Source organism: Hemiscyllium ocellatum, chromosome X (assembly GCF_020745735.1).
Source record: "Hemiscyllium ocellatum isolate sHemOce1 chromosome X, sHemOce1.pat.X.cur, whole genome shotgun sequence".
In the NCBI taxonomy this organism is placed as follows: domain Eukaryota; kingdom Metazoa; phylum Chordata; class Chondrichthyes; order Orectolobiformes; family Hemiscylliidae; genus Hemiscyllium; species Hemiscyllium ocellatum.
In genome coordinates, this window is record NC_083453.1 from 4,796,554 (window position 1) to 4,813,962 (window position 17,409).

The window sequence follows — 17,409 nt, forward strand, 5'->3', positions numbered from 1 at the left end:
TTGCCTGGTCTGGAGCAGAGGAAATTTACCAGGATGGTGCCTGGTCTGGGGCAGGGGAGATTTACTGGGATGGTGCCCTATCTGGGGCAGAGGGGATTTACCAGGATGTTGCCTGGTCTGGGGCAGGGGAGATTTACCAGGATGGTGCCTGGTCTGGGGCAGGGGGGATTTACCAGGATGTTGCCTGGTCTGGGGCAGTGGGGATTTCCCAGGATGTTGCCTGGTCTGGGGTGGGGGGATTTACCAGGATGGTGCCTGGTCTGGGGTGGGGGGATTTACCAGGATGTTGCCTGGTCTGGGGCAGTGGGGATTTACCAGGATGTTGCCTGGTCTGGAGCAGGGGGGATTTACCAGGATGGTGCCCGGTCTGAGGCAGTGGGGATTTCCCAGGATGTTGCCTGGTCTGGGGTGGGGGGATTTACCAGGATGTTGCCTAGTCTGGGGCAGTGGGGATTTACCAGGATGGTGCCTGGTCTGGGGCAGGGGGGATTTACCAGGATGTTGCCCGGTCTAGGGCAGTGGGGATTTACCGGGATGGTGCCTGGTCTGGGGCAGGGGGGATTTACCAGGATATTGCCTGGTCTGGGGCAGGGGGGATTTACCAGGATGTTGCCCAGTCTGGGGCAGTGGGGATTTACCAGGATGTTACCTGGTCTGGGGCAGGGGAGATTTACCAGGATGGTGCCTGGTCTGGAGCAGGGGGGATTTACCAGGATGGTGCCTGGTCTGGGGCAGGGGGGATTTACCAGGATGTTGCCTGGTCTGGGGCAGGGGAGATTTACCAGGATGGTGCCCGGTCTGAGGCAGTGGGGATTTCCCAGGATGTTGCCTGGTCTGGGGTGGGGGGATTTACCAGGATGTTGCCTAGTCTGGGGCAGTGGGGATTTACCAGGATGGTGCCTGGTCTGGGGCAGTGGGGATTTACCAGGATGTTGTCCGGTCTGGGGCAGTGGGGATTTACCGGGATGGTGCCTGGTCTGGGGCAGGGGGGATTTACCAGGATATTGCCTGGTCTGGGGCAGGGGGGATTTACCAGGATGTTGCCCAGTCTGGGGCAGTGGGGATTTACCAGGATGTTACCTGGTCTGGGGCAGGGGAGATTTACCAGGATGGTGCCTGGTCTGGAGCAGGGGGGATTTACCAGGATGGTGCCTGGTCTGGGGCAGGGGGGATTTACCAGGATGTTGCCTGGTCTGGGGCAGGGGAGATTTACCAGGATGTTACCTGGTCTGGGGCAGTGGGGATTTACCGGGATGGTGCCTGGTCTGGGGCAGGGGGGATTTACCAGGATGTTGCCTGGTCTGGGGCAGTGGGGATTTCCCAGGATGTTGCCTGGTCTGGGGTGGGGGGATTTACCAGGATGGTGCCTGGTCTGGGGTGGGGGGATTTACCAGGATGTTGCCTGGTCTGGGGCAGTGGGGATTTACCAGGATGTTGCCTGGTCTGGAGCAGGGGGGATTTACCAGGATGGTGCCTGGTCTGGGGCAGTGGGGATTTACCAGGATGGTGCCCGGTCTGAGGCAGTGGGGATTTCCCAGGATGTTGCCTGGTCTGGGGTGGGGGGATTTACCAGGATGTTGCCTAGTCTGGGGCAGTGGGGATTTACCAGGATGGTGCCTGGTCTGGGGCAGGGGGGATTTACCAGGATGTTGCCCGGTCTAGGGCAGTGGGGATTTACCAGGATGGTGCCTGGTCTGGGGCAGTGGGGATTTACCAGGATGTTGTCCGGTCTGGGGCAGTGGGGATTTACCGGGATGGTGCCTGGTCTGGGGCAGGGGGGATTTACCAGGATATTGCCTGGTCTGGAGCAGGGGAGATTTAGCAGGATGTTGCCTGGTCTGGTGCAGGGGAGATTTACCAGGATATCGCCTGGTCTGGAGAAGGAGAGATTTCAGTTGAAAATGTGTTGCTGGTTAAAGCACAGCAGGTTAGGCAGCATCCAAGGAATAGGAAATTCGACGTTTCGGGCATAAGCCCTTCCTGATGAAGGACTTATGCCCAAAACGTCGAATTTCCTATTCCTTGGATGCTGCCTAACCTGCTGTGCTTTAACCAGCAACACATTTTCAACTGTGATCTCCAGCATCTGCAGACGTCATTTTTTACCAGAAGGAGAGATTTACCAGGATATCGCCTGGTCTGGAGAGGGGAGATTTACCACGCTGTTGCCTGGTCTTGAGCAGGGGAGATTTACCAGGATGTTGCCTGGTCTGGAGCAGGTGGAATTTTCCCAGATGTTGCCTCATCTGGGGCAGTGGGGATTTACCAGGATGTTACCTGTCCTGGAGCAGGTGGGAGTTACCAGGGTGTTGCCTGGTCTGTAGTGTTTCTGTGATGGAGAGAGATTGGACAGACTGAGGTGTTTTCCTTGGAGATTGAGGAGGGGACATTACTGAGATGTATCCAATACTGAGCGATATAGACAGGGTGGACAGGAAGGAACCTTTCCTCTGACAGCAGGATCAATGGCCAGGAAGCGTCGACTTAAGACAAGAGGCAGTATGTTCAGAGGAGATGGGGAAAGACCTTTATCTGAAGTGCGTGGTGGGAATCTGGAACTCCCTGGGGTGGGAGAGGCAGAAACCCTCAGCGCATTGAAAAAAGATGTTTCACTTGTGATGACAAGTGCAGAAAAATGGGAAAAAAATAGTTTGGGGTTTGTTTTTGACCATGCAGACTTGATGGGCTGAAGGGTCATTTTTTTGTGCTGTAGACATCTGTGACTCTATGACTGTACTTTCCATCCATCTGTGATGTGGTAACACCCTATGTATCACGGAATCACAAGAAACACTTCAGGCCATCATCCAGGCTGACACTCCACTGCAATACTAAGGGAGTGCTGCACAGTCAGAGGTGCCATCTTTTGCATGAGACATTAAACTGATGTTCTGTTGGTCCTCTCAGGTTGATGTAGCAGGTTGCACTAGCTACAAGACATGAAGGGGAGTTCTCAACAGTATGCTAACCAACATTTGTCCCTCAATCAACATCTCTGATTTCAGATTGGAGGTGATTAAGTTGCTGTTGGAGAGACCTCACTGTGTGCAAATTGGTTTCCAAACTCCCTGGAAGGTGACAGTACTTTACCAACTACTTCAATGGTTGCAAAGTGATTTTGGTCATTGTTCGGTTGTGACGGGTGCTACATAAAAGTAACTTTTTCTTTTTATATTTATGTCACCCTCTCTCCCTTTCCTTTTGCACTCAACCATTGCAGCAGTAGCCAGGATCACAAATATTAAATGCCAGCAATCGGTTGCCCTGCAAAGAGGAAGGCAGGGCCTGCTCTCACTGGCAGTGCCTAGCGGCGACACCAACCTTGCCATATGGCACGTCCCTGCAGGAGACAGTTGGGCATCAGTGAGACGGAAGGGCAGGTTCACAGAATGGGAGGCCAGCCCAGCTGTAGGTCGAGGCACTAGACAGCACTCAGTTCCCGAAAGCCACGTACCAGGAAGGAAGCTTGACAGGAGGTTGTTTGGGTGTGTGCGGAATTGCTTCCAAGAATGAATGAAACATGCTGGCACAAAGTCAAGTTTCAGGAATTACAAACAAAAAGAAAAAGTCTGAAAATGGTGGCAGTTGTACCTGGAAACCTGTCTTGGGGAGCATTTACTCACTGAAGAAACAAAATAGCAAACAGAAGCAACACAGAGTACTTGAAGGAGCTCCGTGAATCTAATCAAGGATGGCACTTCAATACTAACGGGGCGATCAGAAACTGATGTGGCAGTTTCTCTCCTGCCGCTTATTCCCCAGTGCCTGCACCCCTTTTTCCCGGGGTGGGGAAGTTCAAAATTAGAGGGCATAGGTTTAAAGTGAGAGGAGAGAGATTTAAAGGGGACCAGAGGGAGCAACGTTTTCCCCACAGAAGATGTTATTCGTATGTGGAATGAACTGCCAGAGGAAATGATGGATGCAGGCATATTACAGCGTTTAAAAGGCATTCGGATAGGTACATGTAAAGGAAAGGTTTAGAGGCATATGGGACAAATGCAGGCAAATGAGACTGGTTTAGTTTGGAAAACTTGGTCAGCATAGGTGGGCTGGACCGAAGGGCCTGTTTCCATGCTGTATGACTCTATGTAAGGTTGAAAGGATCTGAGCACATAGATTATTCTATTAGTTATTATCACTGAGCTGCACAGGTACATTGATTACGTACGTTGAACACATATAAAGAGAGAATCATAGAATCCCTACGGTGCAGGTAGAGGCCATTTAGCAAATTGAGCCTCCATAAAGCATCCCACCTAGAATCCCACTCTATTCTCATAATCTCACATTTCCCACGGCCAATCCACCCAACCTCCACATCCTGGGACACTAGGGACAATTTAGCATGGCCAATCCACCCAACCTCCACATCCTGGGACACTAGGGACAATTTAGCATGGCCGATCCACCCTAACCTGCACATCCCTGGGCACTATGGGACAATTTAGCATGGCCAATCCACCCTAACCTGCACATCCCTGGGCACTATGGGGCAATTTAGCATGGCCAATCCACCCTAACCTACACATCCCTGGGCACTATGGGGCAATTTAGCATGGCCGATCCACCCTAACCTGCACATCCCTGGGCACTATGGGACAATTTAGCACGGCCAATCCACCCTAACCTGCACATCCCTGGACACTATGGGACAATTTAGCATGGCCAATCCACCCTAACCTGCACATCCCTGGACACGATGGGACAATTTAGCATGGCCAATCCACCCTAACCTACACATCCCTGGACACTATGGGACAATTTAGCATGGCCAATCCACCCTAACCTGCACATCCCTGGGCACTATGGGACAATTTAGCATGGCCAATCCACCCAACCTCCACATCCTGGGACACTAGGGACAATTTAGCATGGCCAATCCACCCTAACCTGCACATCCCTGGGCACTATGGGACAATTTAGTATGGGCAATCCACCCTAACCTGCACATCTTCAGACTGTGGGAGGAAACCCACACAGACACAAGGAGAATGTGCAAATTCCACACAGATAGTTGCCCTTGCTGGAATCGAACCCAAGTCCCTGGTGCTGTGAGGCAGTAATGCTAACCACTGAGCCACTGTGTTGGAGGACTCTTGTGTTACAGTGGTAGTGTCCCTGTCTCTGAGCCAGATGACCTGGGGTCAAGTTGCACCTGTTTCAGAGTGGTGCCATAACATACCTGAGCAATTTGTGTCTTTTTTTAAAAAGAACTGCAAAGAGAGACCCAAGCACATCAGATGAGCAAGTGGATCCCCTCGAGGGGAAGTGACCTTGGGCTGAAGTGACCTTGAGCAGCTCTAGGAAGCAGCCTTCTTTTCACTGTTACGCTGGCATTAAGGTGTCCTTGAAAAAAGAATATGCAGCATCCTTGGGTACATGCAAAATCTTCTGTGCCTGGTGGGTACCGCAGGGAGTGACATATCTCAGTAGTCTTACTTACAATGCCCCTTTCAGAGCTGGTCATTAGTTGAGATGATTGAATGTGTTCACAGAGAGAATGCAGGGTCAGACGTTTAGCAGGTAGAAGGCAGAAATACTGTATTCTATCAATAAGCCAACTCTCAAGAAAAGGATTTTGCATCTCATTTCTTACTTTATGAACTGGCTTGGGATCCATTTCACAATAAATATGAAGCTTTTGGTTTTATTAATTAGCAAGCAGCAAATAGGAGAGTGAAGCGTCAATACTGTCACCAGAATGGAGGGGGTGGGGGGTGGAAATGATGGAAGTGTTTTATTTACCTACACTGCTGGGACAGAGAAAGCGTTGTTGCAGGCAGGGACTGAAGTGGGGAATGAAGTGTCATCTAAAAGGGAATTGGTGAAGTATTTGAAAAGGAAGGTGATAAAGGGGACTGGAATCAGAATGTCATTAACACAGAGGTATTTTTCTTTCATTCATTTATTGGATATGGCATCCCCCTGAATGCATCTGCTTGTAAGACCTACACTATCTGCTGCTGTAATATCTCCCATTTTTTCATGTTTGCCATTGCCAGTTCCATTGGCAATGCTGGCACTAAAAAGCATGGACATCAGATTGTGAATGCCAGGGTCAGACGCTTGTGAACTCAAACACGCCAAAAGAAATGCCAGCTTCTGATCACCAATCAATCATCCTGCCATTGTAGATGCATTCTCTCTTAAAACTGGCAGCTGGGGAAATGCCAGATTTTGGATATTGCCAGATTTCAGGTCGAGTGCTTTTCGGCACTGCGCAGTCTGGGTCAGTCCAGGTCAGGTGGGGTCACGGGTCACTTGAAATTTGGCGGGCAAGTGGCGAAACAGTAAACAATTCCATCACCATGCAGCACTTAGCCAATCACCCAGGTAAGTTAATGTTAATTGAGTAATTTTTAAAACAAAATTATGCATGACTAGTTTTCAGACAACTCTAGCTTTTAGATATCTGTTTTAAGAGCATGTATCTTTAAAGCTCCTGCAGTTTTATGGCCATATTGGAATGTGGCCTGACAAGCAGGAAGGAAATTCCTGGCTCCCATAGAGCATGTGCCCAGAGCATGGATAGGATAAATAGACAAGGTCTTTTCCCCGGGGTGGGGGAGCCCAGAACTAAGATGAGAAGGGAAAGATTTAAAAGGGACCTAAGGGGCAAAGTTTTCTTGCAGAGGGTGGCGCATGTATGGAATGAGCTGCCAGACGAAGTGGAGGAGGCTGGTACAATTACAGCATTTAAAAGGAATCTGGATGGGTACATGAATAGGAAGGGTTTGGAGGGATATGGGCCGGGTGCTGGCAGGTGGGACTAATTTCGGATAGCTGGTCAGCATGGACGAGTTGGACCGAAGGGTCTGTTTCCGTGCTGTACATTTCTATGACACTATGACTCTAATCTGTCCAAAGTGTATTGGTCTTCCAGCACTAAGAGCTGCTCACAATTGATTGTTGAAGACTGGCACATTCCAATGTCCAAAACTGCATGTCGAGGAATTTGTTAGAACTTTGCTGCGAAAGCTGAATGGGGAAGAGGACACTTTGTAATAGCCAACATAATCTGCTAAAGAGCTGGAATCTGTAAAATCCCTCAGTCTGTTTAACATGAGGGTAGATGAAGAACTGCAAATGTGTTGCTGGTCAAAGCACAGCAGGCCAGGCAGCATCTCAGGAATAGAGAATTCGACGTTTCGAGCATAAGCCCTTCATCAGGAATAAGGAATGAAGATGAAGATGAAGAACAACCAGTAGATGTAATCCACTTGGATAAGGTACTGCACAAAAGGTTAATGCACAACATAATGGCTCACAGAGTTTAAGGTAATATCTGAGCACAGATAGAGGATTGGTTAAAGGACAATAAGGAAAGTCTAGGGGCAAACAGGGCATTTTCAATTTGGCAGACCATTGCCCTACAACATGGCAGATGGAGTATAATGAGGGCGAGTGGGAGGTTATTCACTTTAGTTATTCAAGAAAAGCAGAAAACTTTTAAAAGGCACGAAATTTGTAAGTATAGGTCTTCAGACAGATGTAGGTTCACTCGTACAAGAAACAGAAAATGTTAGCATGCAGGTACAGCAAGCAATTAGGCAAATTCTAACCAGACTAGACGGAGTAAACACAGAAAGGATGTGTAAGGATACAGGGTAGACCATTCGGACTGAGCTGAGGAGAAATATCTTCACCCAGAGAGTGGGGGAGCCTGTGGAATTCTCTGCCGAAAAAAAGTGCGTTCGGTGCAGACTTTGTGCATCCACTAGTCAAAGTACATTTGCACCAAGTGGCAGAAAGCTGACCCCCGCCTCCCTTATGTTCCATCCTCGCCCACAGAGTTCCCCCACGCTGTTGCTAGCGACCTCACTGGTATGACTACCCACGCCAACTTTAATCTTCATGCAACGTTTGCCCCGAAAACAAGAAAGTGCAAACAAGTTGGTTCGGCTCCGGGATCGCAGCTGAGTAAACAAGGGGCGAAAGGTTTGCTGATGAGCCCTCGGGGAGAAAGAAGGGGGGGGGGATGGAAACGGATCCAGCGGCGACCTTGTCCATCAGCAACTTGGCATGCCGGAGTGACCGAGTGCTGTTGTAATTGGCTGCCTCCAGTTAAATGCGCTCACCGCCCACATCCTGAAACCAGGTACAGCGCCGTTCACAGAGAGGGAGAAAACAGTCTGTCTGACTGACTGAGGAGGGGGTAGGAAGGTCCCGTTCGGTCCGAGACCGCTATAAAGGTGCAACGCTTTCACGACAAAAGTCGAGAGGCGCTGACATATTCGTCCAAACAGGAGCCTGTACACCGTGTGCGCGTCAGGATGAGGGAAGTGACCGTCTATCGCTCCGTGTACACCGAGGCCAGCTTCGAGCACCACTTCGGCCGATCCCCTGGCGAAGACCGAGCTTCGGCGGGAAGCTGGAAGCAGCTGGTGGGGAGGAGCTGCGCGTGCTCGGGGAACGCGTGGAGACGCTCGGTGAGAGCGCGCGTGCCTTGCCTCTCGTGGCTGCCCAGGTACAAGTTCAAGCGCTGGCTGACTGGGGACATCATCGCCGGCCTGACAGTGGGCATCATCCACATCCCGCAAGGTAGCCTCACGGAAGCTCTCTCCCATTGGCGGGGGTGGGGTGGAGGCGGTTTTCACAGACCCGATGGGTCGGCTCTCATCCAGCAGCCGGGGTGGGCATAGGGCTGTGGGTGTGCTAAATGCATTTTCAAAGCACGAAGAACTCCTCTGGAATTGGAGTGAACCAGCCCCCGTCCCACACTCTGGGACAGTACATTTCAGGACGTGGAGAGGGTGGGTGCAGAGGGGCTTCACCAGGAGAGAGGTTCAATACATTAGGATTATTTTCATTAGAAAGACGGAGGTGGGACGGGGGGGGGGGGCACCTTATTCAGAGCTACAAAGCTATGAGAGATACACACAAAATGAAGATCAAGAAGCTTTTCCCCACATTAAGGGACTCAATTACTGGGGGTCATCAGTTTGAGGGGAGAGGGGAAATATTTACAGGAGATATTCATGGAAAGTTCTTCACACAGGATGGCAGGTGCCTGAAACGCATTGCCAGCAGAGATGGTAGATGTGGGAACGAGAATGGCAAGTAAGATGTATCTAAACAGATACTTGCACAGGCAGACAACAGAGGGATACAGATCCTTAGAAAATAGGCAACAACTTGAGATAGAGAATCTGGATTGGCGCAGGCTTGGAGGACCAAACAACCTGTTCGTGTACTGAATGTTCTTTGTTCTTTGTTGTTCTTCGTTCTTTGAATGAACCTGTCTCCCCCCCCACCCCAACTCTCTCAGACAGTACATTCCAGACTCTAATCCCTCGAGTGACCCTCCCTCTCCCCACACTCTCAGACAGTACACCCCAGACCCTAACCCCTCGAGTAAATCTCCCCCTCCCCCGACACTCTCAGACAGTACATCCCAGACCCTAACCCCTCGAGTGAACCTGCCTCTCCCCCACACTCTCAGACAGTATGTCCCAGACCCTAACCCCTCGAGTGAACCCCCCCACCCCCACACTCTCAGACAGTACATTCCAGACCCTAACCCCTCGAGTGAACCTCCCACACCCCACACTCTCAGACAGTACATCCCAGACCCTAACTCCTCGAGTGAACCTCCCTCCCTCCCCCCACACTCTCAGACAGTACACCCCAGACCCTAACCCCTCAAGTGAATCTCCCCCTCCCCCCACACTCTCAGACAGTACATCCCAGACCCTAACCCCTCAAGTGAACCTGCCTCTCCCCCACACTCTCAGACAGTATGTCCCAGACCCTAACCCCTCGAGTGAACCCCCCCCACCCCCACACTCTCAGACAGTACATTCCAGACCCTAACCCCTCGAGTGAACCTCCCACACCCCACACTCTCAGACAGTACATTCCAGACCCTAACCCCTCGAGTGAACCTCCCACACCCCATACTCTCAGACAGTACATCCCAGACCCTAACCCCTCGAGTGAACCTCCCTCCCTCCCCCCACACTCTCAGACAGTACACCCCAGACCCTAACCCCTCGAGTGAATCTCCCCCTCCCCCCACACTCTCAGACAGTACATCCCAGACCCTAACCCCTCGAGTGAACCTGCCTCTCCCCCACACTCTCAGACAGTATGTCCCAGACCCTAACCCCTCGAGTGAAACCCCCCACCCCCACACTCTCAGACAGTACATCCCAGACCCTAACCCCTCGAGTGAACTTCCCCCTGCCCCACACTCTCAGACAGTACATTCCAGACCCTAACCCCTTGAGTGACCCTCCCTCCCCCCACACTCTCAGACAGTACATCCCAGACCCTAACCCCTCGAGTGAACCTCCCCCTGCCCCACACTCTCAGACAGTACATTCCAGACCCTAACCCCTCGAGTGACCCTCCCTCCCCCCCACACTCTCAGACAGTACATCCCAGACCCTAACCCCTCTAGTGAACCACTCTCACCCCGCACTCTCAGACAGTACGTTCCAAACCCTAACCCCTCGAGTGAATCTGCCTCCCCCAACTCTCTCAGACAGTACATTCCAGACCCTAACCCCTCGAGTGACCCTCCCTCCCCTCACACTCTCAAACAGTACATCCCAGACCCTAACCCCTCGAGTGAACCTCCCCCTCCCCCCACACTCTCAGACAGTACATCCCAGACCCTAACCCCTCTAGTGAACCACTCTCACCCCACACTCTCAGACAGTACATTCCAAACCCTAACCCCTCGAGTGACCCTGCCTCCCCTCACACTCTCAAACAGTACATCCCAGACCCTAACCCCTTTAGTGACCCTCCCTCCCCCCCACACTCTCAGACAGTACATTCCAGACCCTGACTGAAGTCTTGTTTCTCCTTTTTCCACCATCTTTATTTCTGTGCCTTCTCGTTGTCGATCATTTTCTTCTCGAGAATGGTTGGTTGTTACACTCTCGATCTTGGCCTGTTAGGTCTTTGATTCTCAGTTGGTAACAATTTGTAACAGTTGACGCAAGTATGGATGAAAACATTATTGTTTGAGAAATGAAATGTCAGCCAACACGTGCAGTGTTTTCAATGGACAAGTCTCCTTTGGATGTTCATAATAGACACTTGTGACTTGCTTGACCTGCTCTGACTGACACTACATGTAGCTCCATGCCTCTTTTCTAACGCCCTTGACATTGTGGAGAGCATATCTGACTCCAGTATTGTCACTCATCAGTCTTAGGTTATCGAGCTAACTTCTACTCTCAATATGCCATCTGAAACCTTCTGCATCACTGCTCTTTTTTTTTGTGAATACACCGAATGTTGACCCTCCCATGACAGAATCAGTCTTGAAGATTACCTGTGGCAGTAAAATCAGATCATCACTTCAGTCTGCCTCTCAGGAGTTAACAAACATGGTGAGGTTTCATGTCCAACTCCTGCATACTCATTCAACACCAACTGTAAATGCAGGAGAGACTCAACAGGTCTGGCAGCATCCGTGCAGAGAGGAGCAGAGAAACGTTTCGAGTGTCCCTTCTTCAGAAAAGAGCTGAAAAATTAAACTCTGTTTTTCTTTCCAGCGATGCTGCCAGATCTGCTGAGTTTCTCCAGCAATTTCTGCGTTTGTTTCAGATTTCCCACATCTGCAATTCTTTGTTTTATTCCAGCGGGCTATTTAATACGTCCTGAAAACATTTCCTGTTGTCAGCCCCATGCTGGAACAATAATTTGTGGGTGACACTGGCAAGGCCACATTTACTGCCCATTTCAAGTTGCCCTGACAAGGTGGCACTGGACTGTTTCCTTCAATCGCTGCAAACTTTCTGTGTGTGGGGTTCCCCCCGCCCTGTGATATTGTTGCGTCAGGAATTCCAGGATATAGACTGAAAGAATAAAAAAACAATCTGGAATTAAGAGTCTTATGATGGTCTATCGTCGATTGTTGGGAGAAAAACCGCCATCTGGTTCACAAACAGAATGTTTATCCTTTTCACTTTATTTCTTATTCTCTAACTTGTGCTATGAATTATTGTGAGGTGATTTTTTTTTTTCTTTGTTTCTTTATTCTGTATCAAAGATTTATACCTAGGTACTTTGTACCTAAGATGGCATCATGAGGGGCGACTTTGTAAACTTTTCGCTGTACTCCTCTACTTGACTACACATAACCATAAAATCAAATTCTAATGCCCGTTAGGGTAAGAAACTGCCATCCTTACCTGGTCTGTCCTCCATCTTAACTGCCCTCTGGATAATTAGGGATGGGCAATAAATGCTGACCTCCCCAGCGATGCCCACATCCCGTCAATGAATTTAAAAAAAATGGCTGGGGTAGTTTGTCTCACTTTCAAACGAACCGGAGGCTAATTTAGGAGCGTTGGTCTCTCTCTCCATTCCTGATGCTGGAATGTTCCTGCTGTTGGAGCTTGCAGGGCAGGCAGTGATGCCAAAGTAAGTTGGCACACAATCTTTAGATCGGGCACTGTGCTTAAGGGAGTGGATTCTGTTCAGCAAGTTGATGACTGCTATTTTACAAGGTACAACAGGATTCCTGCAGCTGGGTTACAGAGTGTGTTTATTACAGGAAAAGTTCAATTGAAAAATCTTTGCATTAAAATGTAATCAAATGCAATTGTCGAGGTCTAGCTGGTTGCAGCAGAAAGAGGAGATTAATAAAGGGAGAGGATATTCTCACCGCCCTCTCTACATAGCGAATATTCAGACTTGAAAAATGAAGCAGATTTTCTGACTCTCAAATCGTTAATCTCAGATTTCTTCCTTCATTTGATTTACCAAAAAGCAAGCTAATCACACATCTCTCTGTGGACAGATTCAAATTCATTGAGAACTGATCTTACATAGAACATAGAACAATATAGCGCAGAACAGGCCCTTCGGCCCTCGATGTTGCATTGACCTGTGAACTAATCTAAGCCCATCCCCTTATACTATCCCATCATCATCCATGTGCTTATCTTGTTTCGGTTCATTCATGTTGAGTAGCATTAGTGCAATCTCAGAATCGTCTAAGGAGGCCATTTATCCTATTGTGTCCATGCTAGCTTGCCAATGCAGTGCCAACCTCCTGGGCACTCCCCATAGCCTTACACAATCTTCCTTTTCAAATGAACATCTAATTCCCTCACCATGGCATCGATTCAACCCTGCCTCTAGCTCACTCAGTGGCAGTGTATTCCAGACCCTCACCATGCTCTGTGGGAAATGGTTTTTCCTCATATCCCTTTTGCTTCTTAAATAAATTTTGATAAATTATACCATCCCAATCTTCATCCTTCCTCCAAGTAAGCAGTTTCTCCCTGTCTATTCTCTAGCCCCCAGATCTTGAACATCTTGACCAAATCTCCTCTCAATTTTCTTTTCACTAAGGAAAGGAGTCCCAATGTCTCCAATGCATCTTAATAAGTGAACTTCCTCATAGCCCTCTCCTGCACTGCTTTGGAATCCTTCTGACAGTGCCCAGAGCTGGAATAGAGCGGTCCGACCCTTAATGCTGCTGCTCAGCAGCAACAAATCCAGAGTAATGCTCCGTCTACACTGACCCCTCAGCTCCAGCCTTGGAAGGAGTGATGAATGCTCCTTTGGGAAACAAAGAGACGGGTCTATTCACTTGGTTCTCCCACTTCTCATGCACTCTGACCCATCCATTTTCACGTGACATCTGGCAAGGACTGCTCTGAGGCGAAGATGTTTCCTTATTGGAAATACCGCCGACAAGATTATGATCACTGTTGCCTTTATCGATGGTCAGTGATCCATTTCCTGCATCTGACATCTTTGCAGCTCCCTAAGCAGGATCCCTTTACCAGAACAGTAAAGGGAATCTTGTTGCTTTGACCTGAAGTCCCAGAGTTGGAAAAAACCCATTTCTGCAGCAAAGACTCTGTCTATAGCACAGGAGCGACTACACAATGTGTCATTGGCCTCATCTGACCAATACTCCATAGGATACTCCATAGGATACTCTTTCCCCGGTTCCAGGCTAGACTCAGACACAGCTCCTTCCTCAGCACCTGCCTACTTCTCAAACTAGGCTCTAATGTCAGGTCTCAGAGGTGTAGGACGAATGCTCAATTCACTGGGACTCGTCTTCTCCATCAACCTTCCTCCTGGCCAGTTGATGTGCTACACCGTATAATTGTGCGTTTTGTTTGAAACCCTTTTTTTCTCTCACCAGGGATGGCTTTTGCTCTGCTGACGTCCGTGGCCCCAATTTATGGACTCTACACCTCGTTCTTCCCTGTTATGCTGTACATCTTTTTTGGAACTGGACGACATGTGTCCACAGGTATGGTCTTCCTCCCCAGATTACACAGGGTGGTCAGGAATGCTACTATACTCATTTGATCTGATCTGATTTGATTCATTATTGTCACATGTGCCGAGATACAGTGAAAAGTATTGGTTTGTGTGCTATCCAGACTAACCATTCCTTCCATCAGTCCATCAGGGTAATAGAACAGAATGCGGAATACAGTGTTACAGCTACAGAGAAGGGGCAGAGAAAGGTCAACTCTAATACAGGAGAGGGCCATTTCACAGCCTGATAACAACGGGGAAGAAACTGTTCTTGAATCTAGTTGTACACATTTTCAAACCTTTTGTGTCTCCTGCCTGACGGAAGAGGTTGGAAGAGAGAGTACCCGGGGTGGGAGGGGTCTTTGATGAATTTAGCTGCCTTCTCGAGGCAGTGGGAAGTGTTGACTGAGTCAATGGATGGAAGGTTGGGTTGTGTGAGGAACTGGGCTGGGTTCACGACTCCCAGTAGTTTCTTACGGTCCTGGGAGGAGCAGTTGCCCTACCAAGCTGTGATGCATCCAGATAGGATGCTTTCTGTGGTGCATCAATAAAATCCTTTCCTAGAGTGGCCATTATTATAATCCAGGGTACCTCAGAGCTGCACGAGGTGAAATCATTGGGACATAGGGGCTGCAATCAATATGGTGACCAGGGCTTGGTTTGATTGCCTGAGGGAATCAGAGACGAATTTACTGGATGTTTGTCCTTGCTCAGTTGGCCATCTTTTACATCAAAAAACACCCTGTGTTTGTGCCTCTCCCAACAATTTGTGCATTTGCTAGTAAGTGAGTCTATTGTGAATTAACCTCAGAATTAACAAGTGCCCTATAGGGATTCTGCAGATAAAATAAACATTTGTTTCATAATTCAAGGTGCCAAATGAGTGAAAACGTAAATCAGACCCTTGGAAAAGATGGGATGTGTTCTGCTGACAATCCTGATGCTAAGAGTCTCACAATTATATTGGCAATGCAAGAATGAGGTGCATGACCAATCAAACTGATTTGGTTTATGTTGATTGAGGCTAGAATACTGGGGAGGGCTTCTCTATTCTCCTGTCACCCTGACCTGAACAAGTCACCCTCAAATCTCATGCCAAAGAAGGCACCTTTGAGGACTCAGCAGGGAGGTGGCAGTGTTGTACCAAATCCACTAGACTAGTTATCCAGAGAGCCAGGGCTTTCAATCCCAGCATGGCAAATCCATTCCTGAAAGTTAATCTCAGTGATCACGCTTCCTGTTGTAAATGGTTGGGTCATGCCCTGAAGAGTATTTCTTCCTTTAGGGAAGGAAATCTACCATCCTTACTAGGTCTGGTATCTCCAGATCCACCGCCAATGTAGCACATCCTTAACTGCCCCCTGAAACGGCTCAGCAAACCACTTGATTATCCCAACCATGGGCACAGCAGGTGCACCTGTAACGGATGGCTTGCAGAAGGAATGGCCTTCTTAAGGGCATCTGGAAATGGGCAATAAACGCTGGCGTAGCCAGTGATGCCCACATCCCATGAATGAATAAATGAAGAATCTGCTGCTGAGTTAGACAAGATGGCATGACCCAATCTCTCCCCAGCCTCCTCGCATGGGTGAAAGCACTCAGGTGAGGACGTAGGACATAGCTGCCAAACTGGGTCTGCAGAAGATGGTGAGGGAACCAACCTGAGGTTAACCAGAAATTCAACTGGACTTGCTACATACACACAATGGTTACGTGAGCTGGTCAGGAGCTAGGAATAATGTGACGAGTAACTCAGTTCCTGACTCCACGAAGCCTGTCCCACCATCTACAAGGAACAAGTCAGGAGTGTGATGGAATACTCCCCACTTGCCCCTGGATGGGGGCAGCTCCAACAACACTCAAGAAGCTCGACACCATCCAGGACAAAGCAGCCGCTTGATTGGCCCCACATCCACAAACACCCACTCCCTTCCAAACACACAACCACTTCCATCTAGAAGGACAAGGGCAGCAGATACATGAGAACACCACTCCTTGCAAGTTCCCCTCCGATCCCCTCACCATCCTGACTTGGAAATATATTGCCGTTCCTTCAGTGTCAGTGAGTCAAATTCCTGGAATTCCCTCCCTCAGGGCATTGTGGGTCAACCCACAGCATGTGGGCTGCAGCAGGTGAAGAAGGCAGCTCACCCCCACCTTCTCAAGGGGGCAACTAGGGACAGGCATTAAATGCTGCCCAACCAGCAATGTCCTGGCCCTATGAATACATTTTTAAAAAGTCTTCACTCAGAGATTGGGGAGTCTATGGAATTCTCTGCCATGGAAAGCAGTTGGGCCCAAACCGTTGAATGCTTTCAAGGAGTTTAATACAGTTCTAAATGCATCAAAGCAGGAATGGGCCTGAGTTGGATGACCAGCTATGATCATATTGCATGGCAGAACAGGCTTGAAGGGCCAAGTGGCCTGCTGCGGCTCCTATCTTCTGTTTCTCTGATTGATTGAGCCATTTGGAGAGAAGAAAAGCCGAATTTGATTTGGAGGGCAGAGTGAGTATTGGGTTAGCTCTCTTTGTACTGCAGAGAAGCCACCACGCTTAACTGTTAAACATAAGTTCTCTTCTTGCAAGGTACTTTTGCTGGGATTAGCTTGATGACTGGGTCTATCGTCGAGCGCTTGGTACCACACCGATGGAACGTCACGAGCCTGGAAGATCCAGAGTTGGAGAAGCAAAGGATATCTGTCGCTTCAGCAGTGGCCTTTCTCTCGGGACTTATGATGGTAATTGCTGCAACCTTTCATTTTCTTTCAGTCTCCCTTCCATCACTGCGTCTGCCATTGTCTCCACAAGGTGCTGAGGGTCCTGGGGCTTTCGTTTGCCAGGCTCCAGCAATCCCTCCATGTTTTATATAGAGTGAGGTCAAACAATGTCAGAATAATGTGGTGGGGAGCCCTGGTTTCTCTGTTTATTTCTGCTTTCACTTTAAAAGGATTGTCTCATTTTCCTAACAATCTCAGTATGATCATTCTCACCAAATTTTCATGCTTGGATTTTATTCTGTGGAAATTCGACAAATTTGAGGAAAGTAGTCCAATGGCCTCCGTGGTCTTACCCCGAATGCATCACACAAGGAAGGGACAATCTAGACCCTACTAGGATTCCAGGCCTAAAGTTCTCTGGGGATTTTTTTTTTGATTTTCTTC

General features: G+C 49.0%; 1 protein-coding gene across 1 annotated transcript in view; it reads left to right on the top strand.

Annotated features, from left to right (window-relative positions):
• The first annotated feature begins 8,273 nt into the window (after positions 1 to 8,273).
• Positions 8,274 to 17,409, top strand: part of slc26a10 (solute carrier family 26 member 10) — a 92,986-nt gene continuing 83,850 nt past the window's right edge. Inside the window, exons 1-3 of the mRNA XM_060820964.1 lie at positions 8,274 to 8,541; positions 14,126 to 14,236; positions 16,835 to 16,986. Of these exons, the coding sequence (XP_060676947.1) occupies positions 8,274 to 8,541; positions 14,126 to 14,236; positions 16,835 to 16,986 (531 nt within the window). The remainder of the gene's footprint in view (positions 8,542 to 14,125; positions 14,237 to 16,834; positions 16,987 to 17,409) is intronic.